General features: G+C 37.1%; 2 protein-coding genes across 7 annotated transcripts in view; one reads left to right on the top strand and one right to left on the bottom strand.

Annotated features, from left to right (window-relative positions):
- Nucleotides 1–14,925, top strand: part of LOC121312766 — a 26,892-nt gene extending 11,967 nt beyond the window's left edge. For 4 of the 5 annotated variants that reach the window (XM_041244508.1, XM_041244509.1, XM_041244507.1 and 1 more), the window contains 9 exons: nt 2,349–2,483; nt 3,032–3,189; nt 3,889–4,015; nt 4,623–4,808; nt 8,079–8,228; nt 8,425–8,579; nt 10,286–10,412; nt 10,642–10,827; nt 12,520–14,925. In XM_041244508.1, coding sequence (XP_041100442.1) covers nt 2,349–2,483; nt 3,032–3,189; nt 3,889–4,015; nt 4,623–4,808; nt 8,079–8,228; nt 8,425–8,579; nt 10,286–10,412; nt 10,642–10,827; nt 12,520–12,539 — 1,244 coding nt within the window. In that variant the 3' untranslated portion in view covers nt 12,540–14,925. Of the gene's footprint in view, nt 1–2,348; nt 2,484–3,031; nt 3,190–3,888; nt 4,016–4,622; nt 4,809–5,694; nt 5,808–8,078; nt 8,229–8,424; nt 8,580–10,285; nt 10,413–10,641; nt 10,828–12,519 lie in introns of those variants that run through there. The other variant, XR_005949905.1, reaches the window with a different exon arrangement.
- The window catches only part of LOC121312768 (transcriptional repressor NF-X1-like), a 19,573-nt gene continuing 15,703 nt past the window's right edge, over nt 12,970–16,839 (bottom strand). The window contains exons 23-24 of one of the 2 annotated variants that reach the window (XM_041244511.1): nt 16,611–16,715; nt 12,970–16,064 (exon numbers count right to left, since the gene is read on the bottom strand). In XM_041244511.1, the coding sequence (XP_041100445.1) occupies nt 15,989–16,064; nt 16,611–16,715 (181 nt within the window). In that variant the 3' untranslated portion in view covers nt 12,970–15,988. Of the gene's footprint in view, nt 16,065–16,606; nt 16,716–16,839 lie in introns of those variants that run through there. The other variant, XM_041244513.1, reaches the window with a different exon arrangement.

Here is a 16,839-nt window from a genome sequence, read left to right as displayed (position 1 = left end):
GTTGTTAAAACCTAACTGCTCCACTACATTGCCAGCTTCACGTCAGTTATGCAATAGTTTTATAGAATATTTTAAATCTAAGATTGTTAACATTCATTAGCACATCCTCACCTCCTCTCATGCTGCTCCTGCACAGTCTTTTAGTTTTCGTGGTTTTGTTGGGTCTTCTCTCTGTTGCTTCACACTGCTTCCTTCTGCATCCCTTACAGATCTTGTCCTTCGAATGAAACCCACCTCCTGCTCACTGGATCCTATTCCCTTTGTTCTTTTTCGTTCCCGTTTTGCGATTCTTAGCCCCGTGGTGTTAAACATTATAAATGATTCCCTGAGTTCTGGCGTGTTGCCTGCAGTTTTTAAAACTGCATCAGTCACACCAGTGCCAAAAATAACCAAACATGCCTTTGGATAACTTGAATAAATTTTGGCCCATTTCAAATTTGCCCTATTTTGTTAAAATATTAGAACGTGCTGTCACTTTGCAATTAAATTGCCACCTTACTGCAAATAAACCCTCTGAACCTTTGTAATCCGGTTTTCGACAACTCCACAGCACTGAAACTGCCATTGTTAAAGTTACTAACAATCTCCTTATGGCAGCGGATTCAGGTGCACTATCAATCTTAATTCTTCTGGATCTTAGTGCTGCATTTGACACTGTAAATCATGATATTCTACTTGACAGGTTAGAGAGTTTGTTTAGCATCTCTGGCACTGCTCTTAAATGGTTTAAATCTTATCTTGCTGGGCGTCAACATTTCATCTCACATGGTGGTTTTAGTTCTGAGTTTGGATTGGTAACATCTGGTGTCCCACAAGGCTCAATTCTGGGCCTGAATAATCATTTTTAGGCAGATGATACTCAAATCTAGGTCCACACTAAACCAGATATTGATGTTGCTGCCTTTGCGCTTACTAACTGCATTTCTGATATAAAGAATTGGATGTCACAACATTTTTTTTATCTAAATTCTGGTAAGACCAAGGTTATGCTGTTAGGTACTTCCCATCAGCTACATAAAACCAATGATGTAAACCTGTCAGTTGATGGTACCCTGCTTGAGTTTAGATCCAAAATGAAAAATCTGGGAGTAATTTTTGATCCTGGATTAACTTTGGAACCTTGTGTGCAGAATACTGTTAAGGCATCATTTTTCCACCTTAGAAACATTGTTAGGCTGCGACCTATGCTCTCTGCATCTAAAGCTGAAAAACTGGTTCATGCTTTTTCTTTTTCTCACGGATAGATTATTCTAACACCCTGCTCTCAGGCATTTCTAAAAGCACACTTACCAAATTACAATATGTTCAGAACTCAGCAGCTAGAATTCTGACTAGGTCACCTACAAGTGATCACATCACTCCTGTTTTGGAGTCCTTCCACTGGTTGACTGTCAGGTTTCGAGTTGATTTTAAAATTCTTCTTTAAGACTATGCATGGTACTTATCTGATCTTTTACTGTTAACACTCCCTCATGCAACCTTTGCTTAACTGATTCTGGACTCTTATGTGTTCCTTCTGCTCATCTACGCTCCATGGCCTTTTGTTGCTTTGCCCCAAAACTCTGGAACGCCATTCCTAAAGAAATCAGGGATTTTAAATCTAGTTTAAAGACTTACTTTTTTAGAAAGGTATTTTTGTGAATGTTTTTATCTTCTGTGTTTCTTTGTTGTTGTGATTTGTGTTTTTCTTGTAAAGCGCTTTGAGATGATTGCTTTTAAAAGTGCTATAAATAACGTTTATTATAAAAACTTTTTCTCCTGTTTTCTTTTGTCTTTTCAAAGCTTCCATCGACAGTGTTGAACATTTGTATGTCAAAAACCGTTTGAGGTGACTTCATATTTCCAGCATCATATAAACCCTTCATGCTAAATGAGTTGTTGACCATGAAGTTGACCACTTTAGGCTAATGTCTTAAGACAGCTGTATTCTTTGATTTTCTTACTTAAGTTCCATTACCATGTTGCCCAGTAAAAATTAACCCTTTCACTGCCACATTGATTTAACCTCTGGCGATACTACATGCTATGACATAGGGTCTATATAGTTGGTACACAATTGTTTTCTATGATTCACTCATTAAAGTTGTAGGTGGTGTCCAATTAACAATTATTGTTATATCTCAATATGTCAATGACACAGATTTAAGACACAGATTTGTATTTTATGTGTGTCTGTGCATTTGCTGGAAAGTTACTTGCATGTTACTTGAATATGAACCATGATTAGTTGTTTAGGCCATCCTTTATTACACGTTATCAGAATCGGGTATAAGGGGGAGCCTGTCCATCTACTGTACTCGTTCTTTACCAGTCAGTATAATAAAACTGTTGTCTCTGCCGCTTTCTAGTTCTGGAGTCATGCTCAGCCTTGAGGAATGCAGGAGTCCTGGAGTCTGGGACCTACGTTATTGACCCTGATGGAGAGGAACTGGGGGTCGATCCCTTCACTGTCCAGTGTGACATGGACATTGAACCTGCAACAGGTCAGTTCTTCTTGGACACTTTTGACCAAATTCACAAAGTATTTAATCCAGTGCTGCATTTTCACCAGACAGCTTAAAGGTTAACTGCATGCATCTTATAAAGTTAATGACAGTGCCATTATTCAGAGAGTTGGAAGGTTTATAATATATTCTGCTCACAATCATCTCTGGTTGTTTTACACTGCTTGTGTTTTTTTAACCAGCATCTGGTGAAAAAACACACAAATTGTGCATAATCATAATGAGATACAGGGAATATAGAGAATACAGGGAATAAAAGAACAAGTGGGGTAGAAAATATAAAAAAAGAGTGTCTATATGCTAGTCATCAGGACAGCTATTGTAATGTTGTATCCCTTTTAATAATAATCCCTTTTAATAATAATAATAATAATAATAGGAACTGTAGGCTGTTTTGAAAAAGGTCTGAAGCTGTAGTAGTGGTTTTGTTATGAAGTACTGCTCGGTGGAGTCCTCATGTGAATGAAATGATTCACACACTGTGCCTGTGAAAGTGGTTCTTGACTGCATTGTTTCCCTGAGTTCAGGTGTCACGGTGGTGGGTCATGACTCAGAGGACCGACTGCGTGTTGCTCCCTGTGAGGAGGCTGGCTGCTATTCCAGACATATTATATACAACCAGGCATCGATAGACCAGCTAAGGGCCCTGACGGAGATCTCTGAGTCATGTGAACAGTTTGTTAGAGTAAGTGTCAGCATTGGTTACCATAGAGTAAATCAGTATGTGTTTTTTCAGCTTTACTTTTGTACTTTGTTTCAAAGGTATTAGCTGTGTTTTCTAGTTTGTTTTCTAGTGGAAAACATACATTTAGCAGATAAAACTGCAGTAATGTTCATTACGTTTTCATTTTTCACAAGCCAAAGAACCTTGTGCATGAAATACAATCCATGTATAAAATGGAGGATAGTTTTAGAAAACAGGGATATTCATTTATAGGTTTGCTAGTGTAAAAAATGAGTGAAATTCAAGCCTTACTGTAAGTTTGTGTAAAGCAACTGAACATACACAAATCAGATAACTTCTCAGTGCCTATTCTGGTTAAAACTATGAAGGGAAATCAGCTAATGTGATACTGTTCAATGAGCTCAGTTTAAATATAATAAAAAGTGTAGTTCTATGTGAAGACAAACTCAATAAAGACTATAATAATACTTATAATTAAAAATAAATAGGCAGCTACTGTATTGTACACAGAACTGTCCTGCTGCCCACTGTCAGAATATTTCTTTATGGGAAATATATTTTTAAAACACGATGTAAAAATTATGAAAAGTACAGAAACCACCTGTATAATACAAGACTTGTGCATGAGTGTACAGGATAGTGAGTGTAACTAGTGAATGCCTGCCCACACTTAACATAATTTCCCTATTGTTATTTCAGCTGGAGTGTCGCCATATCCGCTTCCTACAGGAGGGCTGGGGGTGGTGGGTGTCCAGAGATGGGAAGAAAATAAACTCCTGGGGTGGTGCCATCACGGACAGTGGGAAATGTGGCTGTGGAGAAAGAGGTGACCCTAACAAAGGGTTCACATTTGGGCTCAGAGCTAGAAAGATGTCAGGCCTGGTGTCTACTTTTTTCAAGAATTAACCCAGGAGATCCCTTAGTTACGTCATTCTTTGTGATCTTGACAGCTGATCGCTTCTGTCTTCCCTATAAAGGATTCCCATAGTAAAAGCGTAGCAAAGTTTAATGGAGCATAGTGAAAGCATAGTAACTAAGGGATGGCTTACCAAGTTTCCTCACAGTTTGATGAGCAGTTCTCAGGAATTTAACATGTGTAATGCACACAATAGCTCCTCCACTAATCCATGTCCCCAGGGACATTTATTCCTTATATGAAATAATATCATAAAGCCAAGTGAAGCAGTTAGATATTACCTGAAGGGAGAGCAATCAAACTTTATTAAATTTAGTATTGTGCCAGATTTCATTTTTTAAAAATGAAAAAATGTTTTAGGCTTGTATGAATGTGTTAGGAAGGCTTTACTGTAAGTGCAAGGTCCTTTAGCTCCCTTTTGATTGGAGGAGGAAGCAATACATCAATAAGAACTAAGAATGAATTCTTCTGATAACGCCTGATTCCCAGTTTTAATGATGTGTCTTTGTGCCGATAGGAGACTGTGACCGTGGATTATCTACATGCAGCTGTGATGCGAATGATGAAGTGTGGAGGTCTGACGAGGGATTGCTGACAGATGCATCCTCTCTGCCAGTTAAGGAAGTAAGATTTGGCGACACAAGAGATATACCGGTAGAGATGGCGTTTCACAGGATAGGCAAGCTACGCTGTAGAGGACAAAGTAAGATCCCACATGAATTAATTTGTATGCATGCAGGCCAGAATTATTCAGTACTACCTTACAAACCTGCCAAGGAATACTTTCCTGTATAAAATATTTTAATTATTACAGAGAAGTGTTGACTGAGGGTGAAGCTTCAGACCACCTGAATGAATTTCACACTGGCATCAAAACATAATCACAAATGTTGCAAAATAATGGAGTCTCTTTAATTTATCACTTAGTAAAGACACCAGGTAAGTTTATGGCACCGATATGTGCCTACACACCTTCTTTTAGTCCAGATTTGATTGGCTTTGCTGATTAGAACTAATTAAACAAGTTTGTCAGCCACAACTGTAAATTCAAAGTCAAAGCTATCAGTGTGGGGGACATGTGAATGACCATGGCATACTGTATCTCAACAATATTACATAATGTAGAGTAAGAATTAGCAATAAAATGTTCAATCAAAATTTGGTAAGTGATTTTCCAGCTATATGAAAAAAATATGTAAAGCGTGACATACATACTGGGACATACATTACATAATAATTGGAGGTAAAAGGTTTCCATTATGCAGAATAGGCACCATAAGTACTGACATTATATTTATAAATAGCACCATAAATAAGGGTTTGTAAGGTTTAGTATAATTATTGTGAAACACTTCATGAATCCAGACACCTCTTTTCTTTAGTTTCATTAACTGGTGCATAATAGAATATAGCTTTTGGGCTCCACCTATCTTTGATTTGTCTCAGAACACATTTCAATGAAATGTTTGTGAAACTTTAACAGGAATTAAAAAGTTTGGTGTTTTTATTTGAAAATCCATAAGGCCATTGAACTTTAAAATGGTCAGGAACATAATGTGACCATAAGTACTTCCCCATGTCTTCCCCAGAGCAGAGAGAGGCCAGACTGTTTTACAGTGCCAAGTTTCCCAGCTGTTGCCAATTTTTTGACCCTGAACGAAAAGTGGTGCCCAGGGAAAAAGAAGGAAGTATGTGGGCCCTGGTGAGCCGTGCTTTGTGATCAGTCATTAAATACCCTTCCTGCGGTCTGCTTTTGAAGCTAAGCGATTACATTGCTGTGTGCAGATGTCTTGATTACAAGTCTGGAGAAAACCCAAAAATCATCATTAAAATTCCTTCCTCTGCTCCTGCAGAAGAAGATTTTGCAGAAACATGTTGCATTGTACTGAATTATACTTTCACCTCTGCAGGCCGACACACAAGTTGAAATAAACATTAAACATTTTGGCTTGGACAAAAAGTTTGAAACACTTGCTATAACGGTCAATAGAATACAAGGCCACCATGGTAATTGGTCAGGATTGCACTGATTCGAACTGGTAGGGTAACTAATTGGGTCAAAGTTCACTGGTGCAGTTTGGGATGCAATGGAATGTGCTTCTACAATGTATCAGGAAGTAACTACTAAAAAGCTATCTGTAAGAATTTGCTTTCGGACAGACAAAGTTCTTTTGGATAAATAGGCATTATTAGGTTGTTGTGGAAGTGGTAAATGAGAAAAAAAAATGTAAAAATATCCTAATATTTTCCTACGGTCCCTGGCCGTGACGTCTCTTTTCAGCCCCATTCGGAACCCCATCCCCACAACACCACACAAGATACATTTTAAAACAAATCTTCTCACACTGGGAAACTAAATTAATTTAATATATTTCTACCCCATTAGCAGATATTTTCCTTAAAATGTCACATGCTTATCATAAAATTTCTTATTATATATTTTACCTGGCTACATTACTCACCTGGAAAAAATTACCAGCAGTATATGAAATAAATCAATTACTGATTTAAAAAAAAATAAAAAAAATTCTTGGTGCAGCACCTGCACATGATCTGTCCAGACTGTCCAGATCTCTGTTGTTGGCTAAAAGACAAAAATTACATGTCCCACGACATTAACAACAAACAAACACAACTCATATCACTTGATATCTTATGGAGACTCTTAAAAAAGATGCATGAGGCAGGGTTTTATTCAATACTTATGACGAGACCCGTGATATAGCCAACAAAGAACAGCCTGTCGCATTATTTTGCTGGGTAGACGAAGAGTACATTATTCATGAGGATTTTATTGGTTTAATTGGCCAGCCTCAGACTCACTCGGCTACTATCTACAGTGTGCTTAAAGACATTCTGATACGCTGCAACATGCCACTCCGACTGTGCAGGGGACAAGCATATGATGGTGCTGTAAATATGTCTGGTCACATCTGTGATGTTGCGGTACAATTCAAGCATCAAAACCCTGCAGCCATTCACATTCCCTGCCTGGCACATTGTATAAACCTGAGCCTACAAGATGCAAGTAAAAAGTGTAAAGCTGTTCAAGTGCTTTGGTCCTAGTGTTAGAGGTGACTCACCTTATCAAGTTATCCTTGTTTGAAAGATTCAAGATAGACATGTCTCCAGAGATTCAAAATTTGCAAACTCTGTCCTGCACGATGGACTGTCCACACAGGAGCCTTGACAGCAATCCTTGACGAAAGGTGCTTTTCATCTGTTCGTCCCATAAAAAAATACGATAAAAAAGAGTTAATGTGTGGGTACTGCCACAAGGAAACCCTCGCCCTGACAAATATGACCTCAAGTGCATCAGAATTTGCACAGAGAAATACAAACAGACAGTTTCTTTGGAAAGTTTGGCCTTCAACCTGCTATCTGGATGTGTTTTCGCTTCCATTCTTTTGTATTCCAAATAACCACGTGTTGTAGTGAATAACCTCTCTAAGATATTATTTATATTTCCCATTTAAACTATTTGCTGTTATATTTTATAAACATTTCATTTGGTAAGTTATTTATTGCTGCCCTGACGTAACTTTCATTAGACTGGCTTCAAAACGGTAAAATTAAACATTGGTAATTAAATAAATAAGTAAATGACATATTTATGGTTAAATACAATGTGATAAATTCAGCATAAAGTAACACAACATACTATTTCAAAGCAGGAATTCTTAAAATAAACTTAACCCAGAATTTGCCATCTAATAATGTAATCCAGCTGTACCACCTTAAATATGGCGAGTGCTAGTGGCTACTACATGGAAAAAAAACCTATGGCCCCCTAATTTCAAGTGGAACTCTGCAGCCTTTGCCCTGTCGCACTTACTCAGGCCCTTTCTGACTAATGAGATATGTGATACTGCTAATAATGCAAACATAATTTTAAATGACCAATTAGTAGTAAAAGTAGTTGAAGTAGATTTTAATTTTGAATGGCTGTTGTTTTTTTGTTTTTTTTCTACAGAGAACAGAGTACCAGTGCTTGAATCTTGTGCAGCACTCAAAGAGGAAGGCTTTGCTGAATCAGGTCGCTACGTCATTGATCCTGACGGAGTAGGACAAGGAGTCTTCCAGTTTGAGGTTTATTGTGACATGACCTCAAACCCTACGACTGGTAAAAAGCTTCAGCAAATGGGTTTGGGAAAAATGGCTAAGGAGAGAAAGCCTAGCAGAAAGATAATTTAACCATGTTTAGGTTTTTGCAAAAGACTCACAATTTGTATAGCCCCATTGTACTATATTTCCAGCATTCCTTGGTTTTGTTAAACAGTATGTATTTGAGCCTCATTTGTCTGTTTCCTCTGATGCAGGTATCACAGTGGTGAGCCATGACAGTGAAAGCCGCATGCGTGTGGCCCCTTGTGAAGAACAGGGCTGTTATGGCAGAGAGCTGAAATATGAAGCAGATCTGATTCAAATAAATGCTCTTACTAGAGTTTCTAAATCCTGCCAACAGTATGTCAAGGTGAGATCTTTAAATTCATTGAACTCTATCATACTTTCATGAGGTAGTGTGAATGGCCCCCTGGGATGTGTTTGATGGCACTTGGTGGGGGGCAGGGTGGGAAGGGGTAGTTGTGCTGAGCTGCCCACTTCTCCCACGTTCTCAATGCAAATTACTGTGTGTGTATTGCATGCCTGGGTAAAGTTACATTCTTGCCCCACCTGGTGGCCAAACTCTCCTTCCAGCCAAGTTATACATCTGCCAAGTTGAATTTGTATTGTGGTTTGTAAGTTGGCACCAATCTGTTCAGAACGATCTATTCCATAAAGCCTGCTCTAGTCCATCACTGTATTTCACCTTACTGTTCCTATAACCCAGGTCCTACAGTTTAGACCCCAAAGTGCACGAATATCAGATCAGTTGCACATAATTGTGGTTCTTTCAGTCCACTCCAGTCCAGGACCAGGGTCATCATTATTTAATTGCACACCTATGTTCTATCAACACCTAGGTTCTATTGACTGTTCAATCCAACACTTATGGACTTGGTTCCTGGACTGGTACGTATTAAGTAAAGAACCACTGGGTCAGATAATTAAGAGGCTATACAGTAAAAGCATTTTTAAATGGATGCAGTGGTAACCCATTTTAACCTAGTGTGACCATATGGTCACATGTAGCACTCTCTCATATGAGGTCCATTATATTGCGAACAATTGTCCAATTTGTATTCAGCACTTAGCATTGACATTGCTATTTGAGATTCCGTCGTTTGAGTCCGGAGGTCCGACCACAAAGGTCATACACAGCAGCAAACGTTCTTAGTTGCTGCTTGGTCGCCAACGGCAGTATGATTTTGTTAAGTCTGAAAAACTGTTGTCATTATATGGAGAATTTATTCGTGTAACATTTTTATTTGCTTTATAACTTGTTTATAACTTGAAATGATCTTTTTCCAAATATTCCAGTTGCTGTCTTTTCTTGATCGCATAAACCTGCATGTTATCATGTGGTCACAGTGACACTAGGGTTAGGAGGGTTCCGAACAGTAGAAGTGCTTTTTTTTATTGTCTAAGATCTCGCTTATGGCTCTCTGGGATTATATGGTTGTTGTGGGAACTGTTAACCTGCTAACCTGCACACAGATGAGCATAAAACAAGACACTTTGTAACTCACAGTAAAACAGCAGTCAAACTAGCAATACCAGTAGTAAAGCAGTAGTCTATGAGGTTGACAGTGCAAGTGACCCTTAATATGCTTGAGGCTGAAGGGGAGGATGCACAAGAGCTCTATATAGAACCACCTGACCTGTTTAGGAAGAGATTTATTTCTCACTTCAAGCATGTGCAACAACTTGAGTTTGAAAAGTCATTGTTAGTTGGGCGGATTTGACAGACAGGACCACCTTGTCATTCCCACTGAAGAGTGCAACGAGTGCTGAGTTGGACTGTGCCTTGACAGGTTCTTTCCATTCCATACTCAGTAGAGCGCTATGGAAAATGATCTTTCATATATTAAGAACTTTGGTTTTTTTTTCTTCAAACTCTTGTTTAGATAAGTGTTTTGGATTGTTTCAAAGTACAACATAAAGGATTTTTTTTTTGTTTTGTTTTAAATGCAGTCGAGTTAATTACGGTATCGATCTCTCGTCAGATTAATTGAAATGTAGGCAAACAGAAACAGTAACTCAAGAGATGTTTTTTTTTTTTAATTTCCTCTCTCACAGCTTGACTGTCGACACATTCGTTTCATTCAGTCCGGTTGGGGGTGGTGGGTCTCCTGGAATGGACAAAAGATGTTTCACTGGGGAGGGGCTCAGATCAACAGCAGTAGCTGTGCCTGTGGAATGACAGGTATTTGTGTATTTGGTGTAGAATTCACAATTTGGAATTTGCTTATATAAAAAAGCATAACAATTAGGGACATCACTGTGTGTGTGTGTGTATATATATATATATATATATATATATATATATATATATATATATATATATATAATACAATCACAGTATACATTGACCTCCCTTGGAGCCTTCTTTACAAGTGGTACAAGTGGTAATTTTTATTTATTTTCCTGTTCAGGCACATGCTCTGGTCCAGCGAGGCTCTGTAACTGTGACAGTAATGATCACATTTGGAGAACAGATGAAGGCTATCTGCGGGGTAAATCATTGTTACCAGTGAAGTCTGTGCACTTTGGTGACACACAGGATGCTCCTTTAGAAATGGCCTTTCACACCATTGGAAAATTGACCTGCAAAGGAAAAGGTAAGATTGTGAGACGAGCTTGGAGTTACGAGCCTACTGTGAGTCAAATTCCCTATGCTTTGTAACTCGAAACCACTTTGAAACATCCTTCAGCATCGTTTAGATGGATTCTCCTGTGAATATGCCTTTTAATATATGCAGAGGCTTATCTCTTCAATCTAAAATCCTTTCTCTGACTAAGTTTATTGGAAGACTTCTGAATTCAACACATTGTCCCAAGCAAAAAAAACTGAATAATATTGCTAATAATATTATCGATTGGATTTAGGTCAGGGTTCTAACTGGGCATTTACCTTTTTGTTCCTTAACCACTGCAGTGTAGCTTTGGCTGTGTGCTTTGGGTCGTTGTCATGCTGAAAGATGAACTTCTGTCCCAGTTCCAGCTTTCTTGCAAAGGGAAACAGGTTTTCCTCAAGGACTTCTCAGTACTTTGCTCCATTAATTTTCCCCTCTATCCTGACAAGTGCCCCCAGTCCCTGCCGATGAGAAACATCCCCATAACATGATGCTGCCACCACCGTGCTTCACAGTAGGGATGGTGTTCTCTGGGTGATGCGCTGTGTTGGGTTTGCGCCAAACATAACGCTTTTCATTTAGGCCAAAAAATGTTTTTGTCAGACACAATTTTTTTTTTGCCACATGGCTACAGAATATCTTGAGTGTTTTTTTTTTCATATTTCAAACTGGATTCAAGGTGGGCTTTCTTGAGTAATGGCTTCCTTCTTGCCACCCTAGCATACAGGCCAGATTTGTGCAGTGCTTGGGATATTGTTGTCACGTGCACACTTTGACCAGTCTTGACCATAAAAGCCTGTAGCTCTTGCAAAGTTGCCATTGGCCTGTTGGTAAGTTGAAATTCCATGTTGAAATTGATTGTAAAAATTTAAATTGTAGAAACTTCTCCTAGTACGGTACTCGGATAGCATCTGACATAACTTGATTGAAGTAGCTTAATGTAACCGAAAGCATTACTTAAATGCCATACCATGTTAATCCAGGAATGTATTACGTGGTTTAAACAAACCGGGTCTGGCTTCAGAGAGATCCTTTTGTAGTTTGTGTAGGTTCAGTGTCAGTGTCTAGCCTTTTCTGAAGCCTCCATACTGTTAGTGACTGTGAAAAGGTTTCTCATTTAGGCTTTTTTATTTATTAATGGAAAATAAATAATACATTAACTGAAACTACAAAAAATCATACTACTGTATACATGTGTCAGAAAGAAAAAAATTCCAACGTAATGAGAAACTTGACCAGTTACGCCAGTGGGTTAAGTTTTTACCTGAACAGAAATACATTTATGATACACAAAATACATCATAGGTAAGTAATGAGGATACATATGCAAATAAGGTGAATGTTTTACGTTTTAATTGTTTTTTATTTTTTAAAGATTCCTAACAGTTCTGTTTATTAACAGAATAGTGTTACAATAGACACATTCCTCGTCTTTTAAAATTTTTTTTTTTTTTTTTTTTTTAACGATTAAAAACAGTAACAAATACACAGAGAACATCCTGGACAGCGATTGAGTAGTTTTGTCAGGAATACATGGACCCGTATATTGAAACACCACCTGGTCTTATCAGCCAGTCAATCCAGATGTTTTTGTTATCACCAGTTGGTTAGAAAGACTTGGTGACCAGTTAATGTAGGTGCCACTGTCCTAACATTTTTCCTTTCATAATTATACAGCTTCTTGCAAAAGGCTTTGAAGAATGCATTCGACAGCACAGTGGATCCTGTGCATAAAGGACGAGCCATAGACGTCTCCTATCAAGAAACAGCTCACAATATAACCCTTCATTGTTTAAACGAAGTTCAGAAACTTCAGAATTCAATTATTTTAAAAACTGTGTTTCAAAGTCCACCAAAATGAACTGCAAACACCATGAATGTAGCTTCTTTTCACAGAACACTTCTTTGACTGATCAGTGGAAAGTTGTATCTTGGTACCTGTACTAATCATACTTTTACAAAATATGTACTATGTACTTTGACTGTAGATTGTTGAGATCACTTTATGAGTCAGCAGTGACACCTGGTTAGTCGAACTATAAAATGTCTGTATCTTACAAAACTTCAAGAAACAAAAATATTGTAAAACACATCTTCACATTTTTATATTCCTAATTGTTACTTTCATCTGGTGTTTTTGACTTGTGGCTTGCTCCCAGTTTAACTATAGATTGGTGTGTGGGTAGGTAATTGTGCAACAGAGATTCTTATGTAAAACTTTTTTTTGTGTACCTAGTCATCTATCCAGCAGGCTTGTGGTGGCATCCCAGACTCTTGTCTTAGACATTGAAGAGATACCTGTAACCCCTGAAATAAAAATTGAAATTTAGGCTATTCAGACTGATTGTGTGTGGTGGGAGTGGGGGCAACACTTTAGAACAGTTGATACATTTACCTTTAAGAAGTAAGAGTCTAAAATAGCCAAGTAAAAATCTTTTCTCCAATACAAATATATTCAGCTGTGTTTTAGCATTGCAGTACAGTTAATCTCAGAAAATATTTAAAAACAAAATGTGCCAATGATATGTACTAGTATTTGTTTTACCTCACGACCTTCCTAATAAAAGGAGGTATACATTAATTAAATGCCACTGCTATTCAGTTTATTGTGGGTGCTATACAGTACATGTTTTTGATTAAATAACTAAACATGGCAGTCGCTAGTACTGTATGACTATTTATTTTACTAAACTATGAAATATTATTACGATTACCCAGCTCAATGCAAATTCAAACATTTACAATTACACTTGACTGAATAAGCCACAACAAACCAATGGTACACAGTTTATTTTTTTTAAACATAACATTGCAGCCCAGTTTATTTCATTAAGACACATTTCTATTGGTAATGCAAACAATAGAAAAATATATTAATGAATCCATGATCCAGTAAAACATTATTCTTGAACTGAAATTCTGCCAGATAACATGGGATAATCTTTTGTATCCACCTTTTCAGTCATTAACAGTATAAAGGCTTCAGAAAAGGATAGACTCTGACACTAAACCTAACACAAAGTAGAAAAACCCTTCTCATTGAAAAGGTGACATTTTTTATATTACATTTCAAGCTTTTTTTTTTTTTTTAACATTGCTTTTAAAACATAGATTAAAGTCAATGGTGCATGTATAAACGCAGAACGTTAACAGGAATCAAGCAAGACAATGATGTTAAATACAGAGCTATTTTATTTGAAAACTAATGCAGCACATCAATTTTATTTTGTTTGCATAAAATGAGTGAAATCCTAAATCTTGCATAACTGAGTAGATAAATCCAGTGGAATATTTTAACAGCACCTACGCTGGGCTATTTATTAGTTTGAAAAATATGTATTCTTGGGCGATGGTTACTAATTGGTGTTAGATTTGGACTAACCAAATATTACTTCTGACTGATGACTAGACACCCAAGCAGAACCCCTTCAGTTGTCCTCAACCAAATAGCTTTAATTGATAATGAGGATGGCCCAATGTCAATACCACAAATTTGATATCTTCTGATCTCCAAGAAGTACAACAAAGCATGATTTGTATCAACTACACAACTTATTTATTTTATCTGTCTTTTCAGGACCACTTCAACTAAAACATGTTTAAGACCATTCTCTCTCAAAATACAGATTCCATAGCCAAATGTTTACATCTCGATTAGAATGCTGTTACTAGTAGGGGCCTATTTTATTTATTTATTTTTTGTCTACATAGATTGAAATAGGATATTTTAAATAGAATTGTTGCCTATGACTGCATCAAAGTCTTGATAGAAACATATTTTCTTCAAATGTAATTTTGTGCATGGTTGCAAAACTGACAAATATTTTTTGGGTCTATGTGCATTTTCATTAACTTTCAAGGGATTTGTTAACTGGAATTAGACACGCATTGACAAGACGACAGAGAATACGAACATTGTGACTTGTCAGTGCAAAGATTCAACATTTCCAGATATGCAAATCGGCATAACCAAAATAATGTGATCTTAAAAAATGCTGCAACTAGAGTAACCCAATCAACTGCTGAAAGACACACAATCATATGCGCCAGTTGTATCCAGCAACACTGTCAGAGATACAAAAAGAATAGAATCAAGTATTCTGACCAATATCTGTGTTACAGTACAAAATTGTGTTTAGATTTCAAAACAAGATATTTAGCACTGCTGAATGCCATGACTGGATTTTCCCTTGCAAAATTTAGCAATGTTACTGCTTCCCCCCCCCCCAATTTATACTGTGATTGTGTATGGGTTATACAGACTGCTTTTAGTCAATTACATTTTTACTTGTGCCGATATTCCCATCCCACAACACTATTTGGTGAATGTTTTAGACAACTATTAGAGCGTAAATTACTGTTCAAGATAAACTCCATTAGAAACAATGAATTTTACAATTTTGTTAGTATTATTTAAAGCTAACCTGTACTTAGAAAATGGTTGCTTTTTTTTTGTTCTTTCCCCTGGATATACCCGTGATATTTTATTAAAATCAGCAAGAAGTCACACGTGAGTTTCTGATGTACTTTATGCAGTATTTGTACTCTTAATTTATGCAACTTAATTTGTACGCATCAACTGTAAATACATATTTATGTAATCTTAATTACAATCACAATTCCTGGTAAAATGGCTAATTTAGTGCCACATACCTTACAAACCATATCTGGCTGCGTTCCACAGGCTTTCAAGATCGCAGTGCAGTAGTCAATGGGGTTTATTTTGGTTTATTTCAGAAACAGAAGTGTTTATTGGATGTTGAATGAATTTACTGTGCCGTGCATTGTTCAATTCCCCTCTGACAAGTTTTACATATCAGTTTTTGCACAGCCTACTTAAACCAAAAGTTTATTCAGTAATGTTTCAAAACCAGACATTAAAATAAATTTCTGCAGGAAAAAAAGGCCCCCAGCTACAAGAGAGCATCTCACTCAACACTGGAATGAACAACTGCAACCATATAGGGCCTAATCATTAACTATTTGGGCGTGGATTTCTGAGTAAAAGAACAAGATTTTTAAATGTGCAACTATGATCTTCTGTATATTTGTTTTTTTTATTTAACAAGCATAAGTGACTTAGCCTTCCGACAGTGGTGTGCTTCATTTATATATTTGTTTTTCTTTAGCGCAACAACTTAAGTTTTCAATCCTGGACATCAAAGTAGTCAATCACAGGCTCCTCTTTAACAGCCTTTTGCATGACGCTGCAATTGCCAGAACTAAAAAACACAGAAAAAAAATATATATATAAATAAAAACTGGGAACACAGAAATGCTCTTCTGGATTAGTCTAGCACTAATGCTTAACTTCCATATAAATGCCCAAAAGCAACCAGGTTTTAAACATTAGGATCTGTAACCACAATGAATGTGTATAAAAATGTGGAAATGGAAATCTGTATCAAAATAGTTACCCATTTCAACAAGGCATATTTGGAAAGCAAATCTGCTAGTTTTAGAAATGAATAAAAAAGGGAAGCTTTTCATTATTACCTGTTGTTTGGATACAGAGGTTGGGTTATAGTATCAATTCAATTTACTCTGCACCTACTCACTGACTTCTCATATGCTACCTGACCTGTTTAATTTGTAAAGATGTCTGGTGGGATGACTGAATCTGCAAAACTCAGCTTCTTTGAGAACTATTCATATTTTTACATCTGATTTAAACCTTTTATTAGAATAAGCTTTTGTTTTCAATGTTTTGTAAAATAAACTTAAGAGTTTCGTGTAATGGTTTTAAATCCGACCTGAGGTATGCTTACCTTGCAGTGTGCTGCCTGTGGTGGGCGATGGGTGGTGGAGGTCTTGTGGCAGTTTCACGTTCTATCAGTGTTGTCAGAGTAGTATTAGGGCACAGCGTTTTCCCTCTGCAAAACAAAATGTACTGCTGTAGAGGTTTACATTATATTTTGATGCAGTCTCCTGACCAGTCAGACTCTTCAGGAAAGTGCACTTCTAATTGATTGTTAATAAATGTAAATTATTCTCATA

Source organism: Polyodon spathula, chromosome 3, assembly GCF_017654505.1.
Source record: "Polyodon spathula isolate WHYD16114869_AA chromosome 3, ASM1765450v1, whole genome shotgun sequence".
Classification (NCBI taxonomy): Eukaryota; Metazoa; Chordata; class Actinopteri; order Acipenseriformes; family Polyodontidae; genus Polyodon; species Polyodon spathula.
The sequence above is the reverse complement of the archived record's forward strand: the minus strand, read 5'-3'. Positions and strand labels throughout refer to the sequence as shown.